Here is a 14317-nt window from a genome sequence, read left to right as displayed (position 1 = left end):
AAAAGTAAAAAAGTACCCATTACTTTTAGTTTCTAAAAGGTTATTTTTTCTTTTTGAGATGCTGCTGATTGATAAACACACAAGGATTTCGAAATTTCACACTGAGATAGGAAACCTTCTTCTCCAGATGGAAAAATATAAATCCAGCTAATAGCTTTATAATTTATCAGTGGAATGACCAAGCATTTGGGAGGTTTCCAATCAGAAAACCTCCTGTTGGTCTCAGGGATTCAGATTTAGAATCCAGTCCCTTTAGTATCTGAGCATCTCACCCTTCTGTACTTTCTGCAGAGGGTTGGCACTGCCTTCTATTCTTATTATTGCTTATTTAGATAATTGGCGTACCCAGAGCATGCTATCTTTTTTTTCAGAGACATGAAGACACATTTTCTGTCCCAGAGTCAATACAGCCTAGGGCCTTGCTCCTACAAAAACACACATAGATTGTTCAACTAGGTTGTGATGTTGAAATTAAGGGGGCAAATACAGAGTGGAGGTACATACATACATACGTAAATGTTTGCAAGTCAGTGGGAGCTGACTAGGCTAAGTTTTTGCCAAGATTAGGTGAAGCTAATGCAAAAAACTGTGTCCAGATAAAATCACTTTCTCAGAAATATTTCAACTGAGCTGATAAAAGTGCTCATTGTGGGTATCTTTTCTTTATTTATACATCTTCTCTTTTATCCTTTCAATTAATGTCCTTCTTTTTATTGTCCTGCTGGTATTTGAACAAGGATATAACACTAGAGAAAAAAAATCAGATAAAAAGCAAAAACCCAGTTAATTTACTTAGCTGGACGCAGTTATCAAGTTAGAAGTATTGATTGTATGTTTATAGATGTTAGGAATTTTGCAGCAGGTATTTAAAAAATAAAACCATTTTCAGGCTCTGTTATCTGTTTTTACTTTCCAGTTCATAAAAAAAAAAAAAAAAGAAAGAAAAAGAATAAGATCACATTTACAGGACTGAGTAGCATATACACTGATTTTATTTTTTTTTTATTTAATTGACAATCTCTCTTTATTTATCCTCAGTTAGTACATGTCTAGCAGGACCGATGTTGTTGCCTGTTAATTTTTTTTTTTAAGTAAGTGGGAAGCCAACATATACCTTGATCACTGCAAATTTGGAATATATTTTCATTAATTCTTTCCAGTGCTAGCATAAAGGGAGAAAACAAGGAATAAGTGAAATTGGTGAATTCAAGGTATAAATGGCTGGAAAAAGTGTGTGTTTTCCACACTTGTAGTGTTGGACTCATGTCTTCTTTACCCTACATCTTGGTTTCACTATCTAATGGTTTCTCACTCTCATTTTCTTGTGAGATCAGTTGGTATGGTTTCTTCATTTCATTCTCCTCTATCATGGAATTGCCCATCTCAGCATCCCTGTTTTTCAGCTCATGCCGTGATAAATGTTCAACAATTCCTGCTCCAATGGAGTCTCCCAAGACATTGGTAGTGGTACGGAGACGATCCCTAAGGAGAAATAGTAAGTTAGCCTTGACTTGATCGCTTGTTCAGGGAAGCATGCAGACTAGCTGTTAAAATGGCCTTTAAATAGCTACTAGATGATTCAGCAATTTTATGTATATTCATTTATCTGAACTGTTAATGCCATGATTCCTTCTACAGAAATTAACAAATATATTAGGATTTGGAGCCACAGAATGTGTTAATACTCTTGGCAGCTTCACAGCAAGAAACAGCTGTGTGATGAGGATGACAAAGGGAGCATATGGCAGATGCTTCTTGGAGGCATTTCTATACTCTGGTGGTTTGGGTTTATATCCTCTGAGCATGTAAGCCAATGAGAATCTACCTTGTTAGGGTAATTTCCTTCCTGACCCTAAACTACGGTCAGTAATTTAGGGTGGAATTCTGCTAAAACGATTCAAAGTAAACTACAACAATTCAGCCATCTTAGAGGGTTCTGCCCAGAAGATGTAGGAGGCAACTTGACGAGGAGTGACTGGCACTGTTATTTGATAAGCATCCACCTACGTAAGGTTGTGGGCATGTGGTTAGATAATCATAGGATCATACAATGGTTTGGGTTGGAAGAGACCTTTAAAGGTCATCTAGTCCAACCTCCCCTACAATGAGCAGGGACATCTTCAACTAGATCAGGTTGCTCGGAGCCCCATCCAACCTGACCTTGAATGTTTCCAAGGATGGGGCATCTACCACCTCTCTGGGCAACCTGTTCCAATAATCATTCGAAGACATTACATTCTGATAATGACATGGGCAACTTCTTGCAGGGATCACTTGAGAAGACTGAAAGGTAAAAGCCTCTGGAAACTATAACTAATAGAGGTTAGATGAAATAGAGGTTGGAGGAAATCGTCTGCCTTTGATTTAGTTCCTGGACCTAAGGGATTTCCCCATATACCTACAGGTGTCAGTTAGTCTTTTACAGACAGGAATGGAAAAAACTGAAGGGCAATACATTGTGGTGGCTGGATAAGAGAGTTACACAACTGTTTTTCAATTCTGTGTCCATGGGGTAGACATATGAACCTTTCTTGGATTAGATAGTTAGCAGGGCTGCAATGAACTGGGTTGGGTCTGAACCAGCTCTGAGACTAATTGATGGAAAGGTTGTCATTGACAGCCTATGAAAAATAGAAGACTAAAGCAATTCTTTGCTGATTGAATTACAGTGTGTCTGAAAGTTTTCTTAGTACTCTAAGGATCCAGGTTTCTAAGTAAACCTTTTGCATGCAAGACAAACCATCATTAAGTAACACCTCTCATCATCTGCTCTAAGAAAATACATTAATCGCAAGAAATTGTGATTCTTTCTTTTTAACACTTCTTTCCAACTGCCTTCCACAGCAAAAGAAGTACACCACTGATCACAGTGTTGCCAAAATGTCCCTGGCTATTGCACTTCTAAATATGGTCTAAGCCCTTAGTGACTCCATAAAAATACTTACAAGAACCAGTCCACTGCAATGATAAGAGTGATATCATCTGTAGGCAAACCTACTGATGTAAGCACAATGACCATGGTGACCAGTCCAGCTTGAGGAATCCCTGCAGCCCCAATACTGGCAGCTGTAGCTGTGATGCTGTGCAAAGAGATGGCAAGAGCAATTAATTGACTTCCATATTAAACTCTCCTTATCATCTGGCAAACATTAAAAACAGATATGAAGCAAGAAAGCATTTGCTCAGTAGTAAAGAAAAAGATGAGCCTAGTCCCTAATCTGAACGGTACACAGATGCAGGGGAGTGTGGACCTTAATCCAAAATGTTTACACTAAACCTTTATCCAGAACCCTGGAAATGTGATTTTGTTAGGTGTTAAATCCCTTACTAGATGCTAAGGGCCAGACAAAAACATAGCTACATGCCCCCACCCATTGAACAAACTCACTCCACAAACTCAAACATGTTAAAAGAAAAGCTGAGGAGGTAATTTTGTCCTGGCAGATCTAATGCAAGAACTTTTATTCTCTGTCCATCTCACTATAACTTCATGTTAGGTGAAGTATCTTTCCTCCAGCAGTTGGCATTCAGCCATCAGAAAACAGAAAGCTGCCAGAAACCCATAATCATAGAGTCTAGTAATTTGATAGAAATATGCTTGTTCGCACCTAGTTTAGGAAGAATTTGTTTTGTCAGGTGATTTGGCAGGGAGCAGCTCTAGTACTAATGAATGTGGAGCTATTGCCTCAGAGTGTGAAGACAGAGTTTTGCCTTCTGTTGATGAATATTGCATTAAGCTGGTGTTTTTTATGGAGAGAAGCACTTCTGCTTGAAAATCTTCTACATTCCCAGTTCACCATATCTGAACTTTCAGTGTTTCTGAGTGATAAAATACCTGTCTCTTTGTCCTACAGTGTCCCCCTCTCCCTTTGCTGACATTTCTTTCTTCTGCACATGTACCCATCACCCTTTTCTCTTAAACTGTTTGAGTAACATAATAAATTAATGCAGACCAGTTATCATCGAGTGGTACTTAGCAGGTTGTTTGCTCTTCTATTTCAAACATGAAGGCTTGTGTGCTTGAAAACATACCTATCTTCTCCACCTCTATCAGCTGGTGTAATAAAAGGTATTACTGCTCCTTACACAGCTTGCTCTACTTGTATCCTGAGACCATCATGACTAGGAAAACACTACCTATCCTAGCATTAGCACTGTACCATGCCACTGTGATGCTCTTATGCTACTGCTTTGTACATGCATTAGAAACTATCTGGTACTGATTGTAAGTCTACAGCTCCCAAAAGCTGAACAAGTTCTTAAGAAAGAAAATTTAAAAGTCATTAAAAACTGTTCTTGTTGACTCTACTAAGTCCAGTAATAGGTGTGTCATGCTACAGTTTTTTAAAGGTTTACCTAGTGGAGAATATGTGCTGCGGGCCCTCTTCTGTGCAGATGTAAATCATTACAGTTATTCAGCTACTGTAGCAATTCTCATTTTTAGCTCTAGATGCTTTTGTTTAATCCCACATATAATGACAAGAAGGAGTCATCACAAAGGTGCTTTTATTAGATGTAGGTAATAATGGCTTCTGTACCTGATTGTGATAATCTGTCCAAAGTTCAGATCAAAGTTGTTAACCTGTGCAATGAAAATTGCAGCCAAAGCCTCATATAAAGCAGTTCCATCCATATTAATTGTAGCACCAACTGGGAGTACAAATCTTGTAACTCGTTTGTCCACTCCATTTATTTCTTCTAGACACTTAAATGTAATGGGTAGTGTTGCAGAACTGAAACAAAAAGAAAGAAGGTAATACATGATATAAATTCTACAAAGAGGGAATGAAAAGAATGTCATGCTTTGTGATGACAAGATAGATTGTTCTAATTGTCTTAATTTTTATGTGATCTACCAGAATTTTTTTTTAAAAAATGCCAAGGCTGGATTTAAACACTTCTAATGATGGTGGTTCTCCTGATGCTCTTGGAAGGTTTTTCCAAGGTTATTTACTGTCCAAGGTTAATTACTGTCACTCTCTATGTAGTCCCTAGTCTGAATGTGTCCAACTTCAGTATTTTGTCACCAGATTTTGTTATACTTTAGCATGCTAGGCAGAAGAATCTATTTAAAAATTACCGCTTCCTGTTTTTGATGACATTGAGTTATGACTGAATCACCCCTAAGCACTGTTTTCCTGAATTTATACAAATTGAGCTATTCAACCCTTCAGTAAACAGCATGTTTTTGCATCTTTATTTGCTGGCTCCCCTGGAAAGGGCATTCTGATGGACGATTGCATTATTTTACCACTTGTGGGTTAACCCCAGTAGGCAGCTAAGCAGCACACAACCACTGCCTTCCCCACCCTCCTGAGTTTATTTTCTCTTAAACTATGTTGATTGGCATTAGTTATATTATCTTCCTTTTAAAACCATTATTAATCAAATTCCCTTTTAGGCATTCCACAAATTTGCAAGGATTGACATTAAAATGTCAAATGTGAAATGAGTAATTGTCCCTCTCTACCCATTAATATACTGGCATAATTTTTTAAAATCCTAAAGAGCTTTTTCAGTGAGACAAAACTTAATCAGATTCTACATTAATGGTCCCAATAGTGTCTCATCCAGATCTTCAGAATAATCCCAAACACCAGGGTCTTGAATTTGGTTATATGGAATGGCTGACTGAAAACATCTGTCTTTAGGAGATGCTTTTAAAATCTGTTAAAATGGAAGGTGTTTTATGAAAGGTCATATGGTGTAGAAATATATATTTGATTACAATAATGTTTCTTTTCATCATAGATGCAAACAGGTTTTTTATTCATATGAAGTCCCTATGATTTCATCAACAAAGAGCAAAAATGGCATTTCTATTGCATTTCTGATATCCATCACTGGCTATCAGGATTTTGAGCACAGAATGTCACCTGCCAAGAAGGGCTCTCAAGCTCTCTCAGAATCTCCTCTGAACCTTCCTGTTTGCTGCTCCATTTTGCCATGCACAAATGTAAAACTTCCCTTGCCAGCAGCATCCTTTATCAGCAAGCCATTACAAACTACTTAAAAATCTCAAACACCAAAGCTAATCAAAGTCACAAGGGTTCCAGCCATACAGTCTGTATCACCAAACAGACCTATTTCTTCTCTGTTCAAGGGTTCTCATAGAAAATAGACTTCAAGTCAATATAATGATAATAATCATCTCTGTTGGAGAGCAGCGGAACTGAAATAAAGTGCCCAAGTGAATATTTGAATATGGAGTTAACCAACTACATTAGGCAAAATTGTTTCTCAAACCAGTAATATTATAAAAACAATATGGCCTTAAAATATTGTATTATACCTGGAAGATGTTCCCAAAGCTGTGACTAATGCCTGGATTAGGCCTCCAATAAATACCCAAGGGTTCTTACGAGTGATCAGGAAGTAGAGAAGAGGTAGGACAATGACAGCATGAATTAGCAAACCAATGATAACTGTTACAGTATACATGGCAAGCTGACCACCAATCACACCCATATCTTCCATCTCAACAATTTTTCCAGCAATCAAGAAGAGGATTCCGAGTGGAGCATACCTGCAAATAAGAAATCAAATTAGTATTGCACTGAACAAAGTAGAAATCCACCCCCCTATCCATATCTTTTGTGTTTATATGCATGCATGAACATAGGATTTTGCTGGTAGGATGACTGTAATTATTCAGAAGCAGCCCAAGAGTTTAACTCTTTAACTCTTAACCGTTTAACCTGGATGAAACCACAGCAGTGAATGTTTCTGATAGTCTCTGTTGGATTCAGGATCTGGTAAGGATTTCAAGAAGACGTATAGCATGCCTTTCAGACATGTAGCGAGATGAGCTCCCTTTGGAATTCAAATGTCATTTAAAAGATAGTTTAGCCAAATCTGTTATAATTCTGTCTGTATGAATGGAGGCTCAACCAATATATTTGGAGACTATGTCAAGTGCCCAGTTCTATTATCTCTCCACTGTTGTTTCCCATGCTGTTGGGGAAGGAACCCACACAGAAGGCTAACTTCTTCTGATTTCAAGATGCTTCTGGCCATGCCCCATTTTATCCAGTGGGGCACTGGATAAATACTTTAGCATGAAGACATCTGTATGACAGAGGTTAGCTGCATTGTGGGGCAGCAAAAAAGGTGGTATAATATGCTTTTTCCTATCGGCAAGCACAGCTACAGATGAAGAAGGAGCTAATGCTGAGCATAAATCTCTAACATAATCCTGCTGCAGCTGGACTTTTGATACAACATTATTTCCATAAATGTCCCCTTGTCTTTTTATACTAAGTTACCACAGAACAAAATTTATCCAGCATATCTGTCCTGGTTTTGGCTGGGATAGAGTTAATTTTCTTCAGAGTAGCTGGTATAGTGCTGTGTTTTGGATTTAGGATGAGAATAATGTTGATAACACACTGATGTTTTAGTTGTTGCTAAGTAGTGCTTACACAGTCAAGGCCTTTTCAGCTTCTCATGCTCTACCGACTGAGAAGGCTGGAGATACACAAGAAGCTGGGAGGGGGCACAGCCAGGACAGCTGACCCAAACTGGCCAAAGGAATATTCCATACCATATGATGTCATGCTCAGTATATAAACTAGGGGAAAGCTGGCCGGGGGGACTGCTGCTCAGGGACAGATTGGGCATCTGTCTGTTGGTGGTGAGCAATTGTTTTTCATTTGCATCACTTGTCTTTCTTGGGTTTTATTTATCTCTTTGTTATTTTCCTTTTCATTACAATATTTTTATTATTATTAATATTATTATTATATTTTATTTCAATTATTAATCTGTTCTTATCTCAACCCACACGTGTTCTCACTTTTACCCTTCCAATTCTCTCCCCCATCCCACTGGGGGGGGGGGGGTAGAGTGAGCGAGTGGCTGTGTGGTGCTTAGTTGCTGGCTGGGGTTAAACCATGACAGTCCTTTTTGGCATGCAACATGGGGCTCAAAAGGTTGAGATAGCAACAGATCTGACCAGAGCGTGTTAAAACAAATTTGTGATAAGCATTCATTATATTAGCTTAATAGCCGCTGGTCACAGTGTTGATTCATTTGCTCTCAGAGTTGTGCTTGTTCTCAGAGCTGTGTTATGTAACATCTTACTTGCCGTATGCAAGTTTATTGTTGCTGTTTATCACCTCTGGGAGCTGGATTAAAGTTATCGCTTTGCTGTACTGTGTAACACTGGCTTATGGCATGATAAAATTATCGGTCATGAGATGATTGTACTCAGCACTGCCATCATCCCTGTACTTCGGGAGCCATGTCTCAGAAACTATTAATAATTACACTTTTTACCTCTTCTCCTCGGAGAACCAATATCTATGGGGGAGACAGGGGATGACAACTTCCTCTGCTCCTTCACCTTCCCTTTCTGCTTCAGGCTAGTTACAACAGCTCTTGAGAATTCTGAATATCCTTGGGATGTTCAAACCAGCATGTTCCTATTGCTATGTCTCTTGCATGTGGTTCAGGTCTTGTTTAGGGTTAAACAACTATTTAAGAATACCACCCAGAGATCTGCCCCGAGAGTGGATAGTTATGAATGACAGGGTGCGTGGGATAGTATGGGCAAGTGCCTAGGACAGTGATCACCTCCAATATTTTGGAACTTCACCCCTGAACAAGTGCAAAATCATGAAAAACTAATAAAATATTTGGAAAAATTATGCTGTCACCCTGGCGATTCCAGAGACACACAAATCACTGCAATATGCTGGGGCCTGGCCCATGCCTACTGAGCTCTATTCAACACTATTCAGAACCCACAAGGGGAAAAGGTCTCTGGATCTGACGACAAAACAACAGGCGCTGCGGCTATGCCAGCCCCTGTGACAGGCACTGCAGCTGAACCAGAGAACCAACCTGTGCTGGTATCAGTCGCCCCTATACAGAAGAAGAAATCTTGGAAGCGAAAGTCAGCTCATTTAGTAAGGGATGAAGAAGCTCTTCCTAAGAGGGAGCCAGAGGAAGAAGCATACTGCCCCGCCAGCGAGGTGGCAGACTACTCTAAAAACAGGGCCATCAAGAGAACAGGAGGAGGAAAAGGAAGAACTCCCCACTTCCCCCCGAGGAAGATCTCGGTGGGAGGGTTCCTCCTCTTCCTCAGAGGTAGAGGAAGAACTCATAAACAAGACAGTAACCACCCAATCTCTATCCCTGAGTGATCTGCAAGATATGTGAAAAGATTTCAACTGTCGTCCAGGCGAGCACATCATCACCTGGCTGCTCCGATACTGGGATAACGGGGCCAGTAGCCTGGAATTAGAGGGTAGGGAAGCCAAGCAGCTGGGATCCCTTTCTAGGGAAGGGGGCATTGACAAAGTAATTGGAAAAGGGGCACAAGCCCTCAGCCTCTGGAGGCGACTCCTGTCAGGCGTGAAGGAAAGGTATCCCTTCAAGGAAGATGTTATATGTCACCCAGGCAAGTGGACCACCATGGAGAGAGGTATCCAGTACCTGAGGGAATTAGCCATGCTGGAGGTGATTTATGGTGACCTGGACAACGAGCAGTTATCCAAAGATCCAGATGAAGTCCAGTGCACACGACCCATGTGGCGGAAGTTTGTACGGAGTGCACCATCATTGCATGCCAACTCATTGGCAGTAATGACCTGGAAAGATGGAGAAGGACCAACGGTGGATGAAATGGCTGGCCAACTCCAACAATATGAAGACAGTCTCTCTTCCTGTCTCGGCTGTGGAGAAATTGGTCCAGCAACTCAAAGAGGATATGTCCTACTCCCCACCTGTACAGACCAGTATCTCAGCCATTAGGAGTAAGCATTCCTCTGCTCAAGAGAGAGGACATGGTGGCTACACACCATGGGCCACGCTGTGGTTTTACTTGCATGACCACGGAGAGGACATGAGGAAGTGGGATGGAAAATCTGCCTCAACCCTAGAGGCACGGGTACATGAGTTGCAAGGAAAAAAATTACAAAAGGGGGTTCTTCCAGGAAAATTGCTGCTCCAGTTTCCAGCGGGCAGTTCCCCAGACAGGGTAGAAGGGCTGATCTTACTCCTGATTGTAATGAAGGAACTCCTGACTCACATTTACAAGAAGTGAGTAATGGATACTATGACCAGGACTAGAGGGGCCCTGCCTCCAGCCAGGTGGAGGAAAGGGACAACCAGGTGTACTGGACTGTGTGGATTCGATGGCCTGGCACATCAGCCCCACAGGAGTATAAGGCTCTAGTGGACACCGGTGCACAGTGTACCCTAAAGCCATCAAGCTATAAAGGGGCAGAACCCATCTGGATTTCTGGAGTGACAGGGGGATCCCAACAGCTGACTGTACTGGAGGCCAAAGTGAGCCTAACTGTGAATGAGTGGCAGAAGCACCCCATTGTGACTGGCCCAGAGGCCCCGTGCATCCTTGGCATGGACTACCTCAGGAAAGGGTATTTCAAGGACCCAAAAGGGGACCAGTGGGCTTTTGGCATAGCTGCCTTGGAGACGGAGTGAATTAAACAGCTGTCTACCCTGCCCGGTCTCTCAAAGGACCCTTCTATTGTGGGGTTGCTGAGGGTCGAAGAACAACAGGTGCCAATCGCTACCACAAAGGTGCACCGGCGGCAATATCGCACCAACCAACCAAGATTCCCTGATTCCCATCCATAAGCTGATTCGTCAACTGAAGAGCCAAGGCGTGATCAGCAAGACTCACTCACCCTTTAACAGTCCCATATGGCCAGTGCAAAAGTCTAATGGAGAGTGGAGACTAACAGTAGACTATCGGGGACTGAATGAAGTCACGCTGCTGCTGAGTGCTGCCATGCTGGACATGATAGACCTTCAACATGAACTGGAGTCAAAGGCAGCCAAGTGGTATGCCACAATAGATATCGCTAATGCGTGTCTCTCAATCCCTTTGGCAGCAGAGTGCAGGCCACAGTTTGCTTTTACTTGGAGGGGCGTCCAGTACACCTGGAATCGTCTGCCCCAGGGGTGGAAACACAGCCCCACCATTTGCCATGGACTGATCCAGACTGCATTGGAACAGGGTGGGGCTCCAGAACACCTGCAATACATTGATGACATCATCATGTGGGGCAACACAGCAGAAGAGGTTTTTGAGAAAGGGAAGAAAATAGTCCAAATTCTTCTGGAGGCTGGCTTTGCCATAAAACAAAGTAAGGTCAAGGGACCTGCACAGGAGATCCAGATTTTAGGAATAAAATGGCAAGATGGACATCGTCAGATCCCAATGGATGTGATCAACAACATAACAGCCATGTCTCCACCAACCAGCAAAAAGGAAACACAAGCTTTCTTGGGCGTTGTGGGTTTTTGGAGAATACATATTCCAAATTACAGTCTGATTGTAAGCCCTCTCTATCAAGTGACCCGGAAGAAGAATGATTTCAAATGGGGCCCTGAGCAACGACAAGCCTTTGAACAAATTAAGCAGGAGATAGTTCATGCAGTAGCCCTTGGGCCAGTCCGGGCAGGGCAAGATGTAAAAAAATGTGCTCTACACTGCAGCCGGGGAGAACGGCCCTACCTGGAGCCTCTGGCAGAAAGCACCAGGGGAGACTCGAGGTCGACCCCTAGGGTTTTGGAGTTGGGGATACAGAGGATCTGAGGCTGGCTATACTCCAACTGAAAAAGAGATATAGGCAGCATATGAAGGGGTTCGAGCTGCTTCAGAAGTGGTTGGTACTGAAGCACAGCACCTCCTGGCACCCCGACTGCCAGTGCTGGGCTGGATGTTCAAAGGGAGGGTCCCCTGTACACATCATGCAACTGATGCTACGTGGAGTAAGTGAGTCTCACTGATCACACAACAGGCTTGAATAGGAAACCCAAGTCGACCAGGAATCTTGGAAGTGATCACGGACTGGCCAGAAGGCAAAGATTTCAGAATATCACCAGAGGAGGAGGTGACGCGTGCTGAAGAGGCCCCACCGTATAATAAACTGCCAGAAAATGAGAAGCAATATGCCCTGTTCACTGATGGGTCCTGTCGCCTTGTGGGAAAGCATTGGAGGTGGAAGGCTGCTGTATGGAGTCCTGTATGACAAGTCGCAGAAACTGCTGAAGGAGAAGGTGAATCGAGCCAATTTGCAGAAGTGAAGGCCATCCAGCTGGCTTTAGACATTGCTGAACGAGAAAAGTGGCCAGTGCTCTATCTCTATACTGACTCATGGATGGTGGCAAATGCCCTGTGGGGGTGGTTGCAGCAATGGAAGCAGAGCAACTGGCAGTGCAGAGGCAAACCCATCTGGGCTGCTGCATTGTGGCAAGATATTGCTGCCTGGATAGAGAACCTGGTTGTAAAAGTACGTCACGTAGATGCTCACATACCCAAGAGTCAGGCCACTGAAGAACATCAGAACAACCAGCAGGTGGATCAGGCTGCTAAGATTGAAGTGGCTCAGGTGGATCTGGACTGGCAACATGAGGGTGAATTATTTCTAGCTCAGTGGGCCCATGACACCTCAGGCCATCAAGGAAGAGATGCAACATAGAGATGGGCTGGTGATCGAGGGGTGGACTTGACCATGGACACTATTGCACAGGTTATCCATGAACGCGAGACATGCGCTGCCAAGTGGTTCAAGCCTCTCTGGCATGGAGGACGATGGCTGAAATATCAATATGGGGAGGCCTGGCAGATTGATTATATCACACTCCCACAAACCCATCAAGGCAAGCGCCATGTGCTTACAGTGGTGGAAGCAACCACCGGATGGCTGGAAACATGTCCTGTGCCCCATGCCACCACCCGGAACACTCTCCTGGGCCTTGAAAAGCAAGTCCTATGGCGACATGGCACCCCAGAAAGAATTGAGTCAGACAATGGGACTCATTTCCGAAACAGCCTCATAGACACCTGGGCCAAAGAGCATGACATTGAGTGGGTATATCACATCCCCTATCATGTACCAGCCTCCAGGACAATCGAACGATACAGTGGACTGTTAAAGACTACACTGAGAGCAATGGGTGGTGGGACATTCAAACATTGGGATACACATTTAGCAAAGGCCGCCTGGTTAGTCAACACTAGGGGATCTGCCAATCGAGCTGGCCCTGCCCAGTCAAAACTTATACGTACTGTAGAAGGGGATAAAGTCCCTGTAGTGCACATAAAAAATATGACGGGGAAGACAGTCTGGGTTACTCCTGCCTCAGGCGAAGGCAAACTCATTCTTGGGATTGCTTTTGCTTAAGGACCTGGATGCACTTGGTGAGTGATGCAGGAGGATGGGGAAGTCCGATGTGTACCTCAAGGGGATTTGATTTTGGGTGTGAGAATAGCCAATGAATTGAATTGTATGATGTTAATTGCTATATAATACTGTATGTCATCACTTCTATGGTTGCTATATGCCATATCAACAGTATTATAGTAAAAATCACCCAGATTAATGAAGAATAAATTTTGATGAAAACCGAGCAAAGTGCAGCGATGATGGAACTGGACAAGTGCAGAGGCGATGGAACCAGAACTGGCTTCAGCATGCAACAATCCAACACCACACACCATCTCTCCCACCCTGAAAGACTACTATGACAGATGGAGCCCAAAGTCATGGACTAAATTAACTCGACAGACATTTTAGAGTGATGGTCCATAGACTTAGGGAATGATATATGTGTATATATTAAAAGACAGGAAAGGTGGTGGTGATTAATTGGGATGTATTGGAAAGTGTAAGACCTGGGCGTGACGTAGATGGTATAGAATAAGGGGTGGATACTGTCCTGGTTTTGGCTGGGATAGAGTTAATTTTCTTCCTAGTAGCTGGTGTAGTGCTGTGTTTTGGATTGAGGATGAGAATAATGTTGATAACACACTGATGTTTTAGTTGTTGCTAAGTAGTGCTTACACTAGTCAAGGACTTTTCAGCTTCCCATGCTCTGCCAGGTGCACGAGAAGCTGGGAGGGGGCACAGCCAGGACAGCTGACCCAAACTGGCCAAAGGAATATTCCATACCATATGATGTCATGCTCAGTATATAAACTAGGGGAAAGCTGGCCGGGGGGGCCGCTGCTCGGGGACAGACTGGGCATTGGTCAGTTGGTGGTGAGCAATTGTTCTTCATTTGCATCAGTTGTCTTTCTTGGGTTTTATTTCTCTCTCTTTTTGTTATTTTCCTTTTCATTACAATTATTATTATTATTTTTATTATTATTATTACTTCTACTACTACTATTACTACTATTCTATTTTATTTTACTTCAGTTATTAAACTGTTCTTATCTCAGCCCATGAGTTTTCTCACTTTTACCCTTCCATTTCTCTCCCCCGTCCCACTGGGGCAGGGGGGAGTGAGCGAGCAGCTGTGTGGTGCTTAGTTGCTGGCTGGGGTTAAACCACGACAA

General features: G+C 42.7%; 1 protein-coding gene across 4 annotated transcripts in view; it reads right to left on the bottom strand.

Annotated features, from left to right (window-relative positions):
- Positions 1–1277: 1277 nt before the first annotated feature.
- The window catches only part of LOC309602043 (excitatory amino acid transporter 1-like), a gene marked incomplete at both ends in the record, with an annotated part of 97801 nt that continues 84761 nt past the window's right edge, over positions 1278–14317 (bottom strand). For 3 of the 4 annotated variants that reach the window (XM_082335332.1, XM_082335335.1, XM_082335334.1), the window contains 4 exons: positions 1278–1482; positions 2946–3080; positions 4539–4733; positions 6293–6526. In XM_082335332.1, the coding sequence (XP_082191458.1) occupies positions 1278–1482; positions 2946–3080; positions 4539–4733; positions 6293–6526 (769 nt within the window). The remainder of the gene's footprint in view (positions 1483–2945; positions 3081–4538; positions 4734–6292; positions 6527–14317) is intronic. The other variant, XM_082335333.1, reaches the window with a different exon arrangement.

Source organism: Platalea leucorodia (genome assembly GCF_965183815.1).
Source record: "Platalea leucorodia genome assembly, chromosome: W".
NCBI lineage: Eukaryota > Metazoa > Chordata > Aves > Pelecaniformes > Threskiornithidae > Platalea > Platalea leucorodia.
The sequence above is the reverse complement of the archived record's forward strand: the minus strand, read 5'-3'. Positions and strand labels throughout refer to the sequence as shown.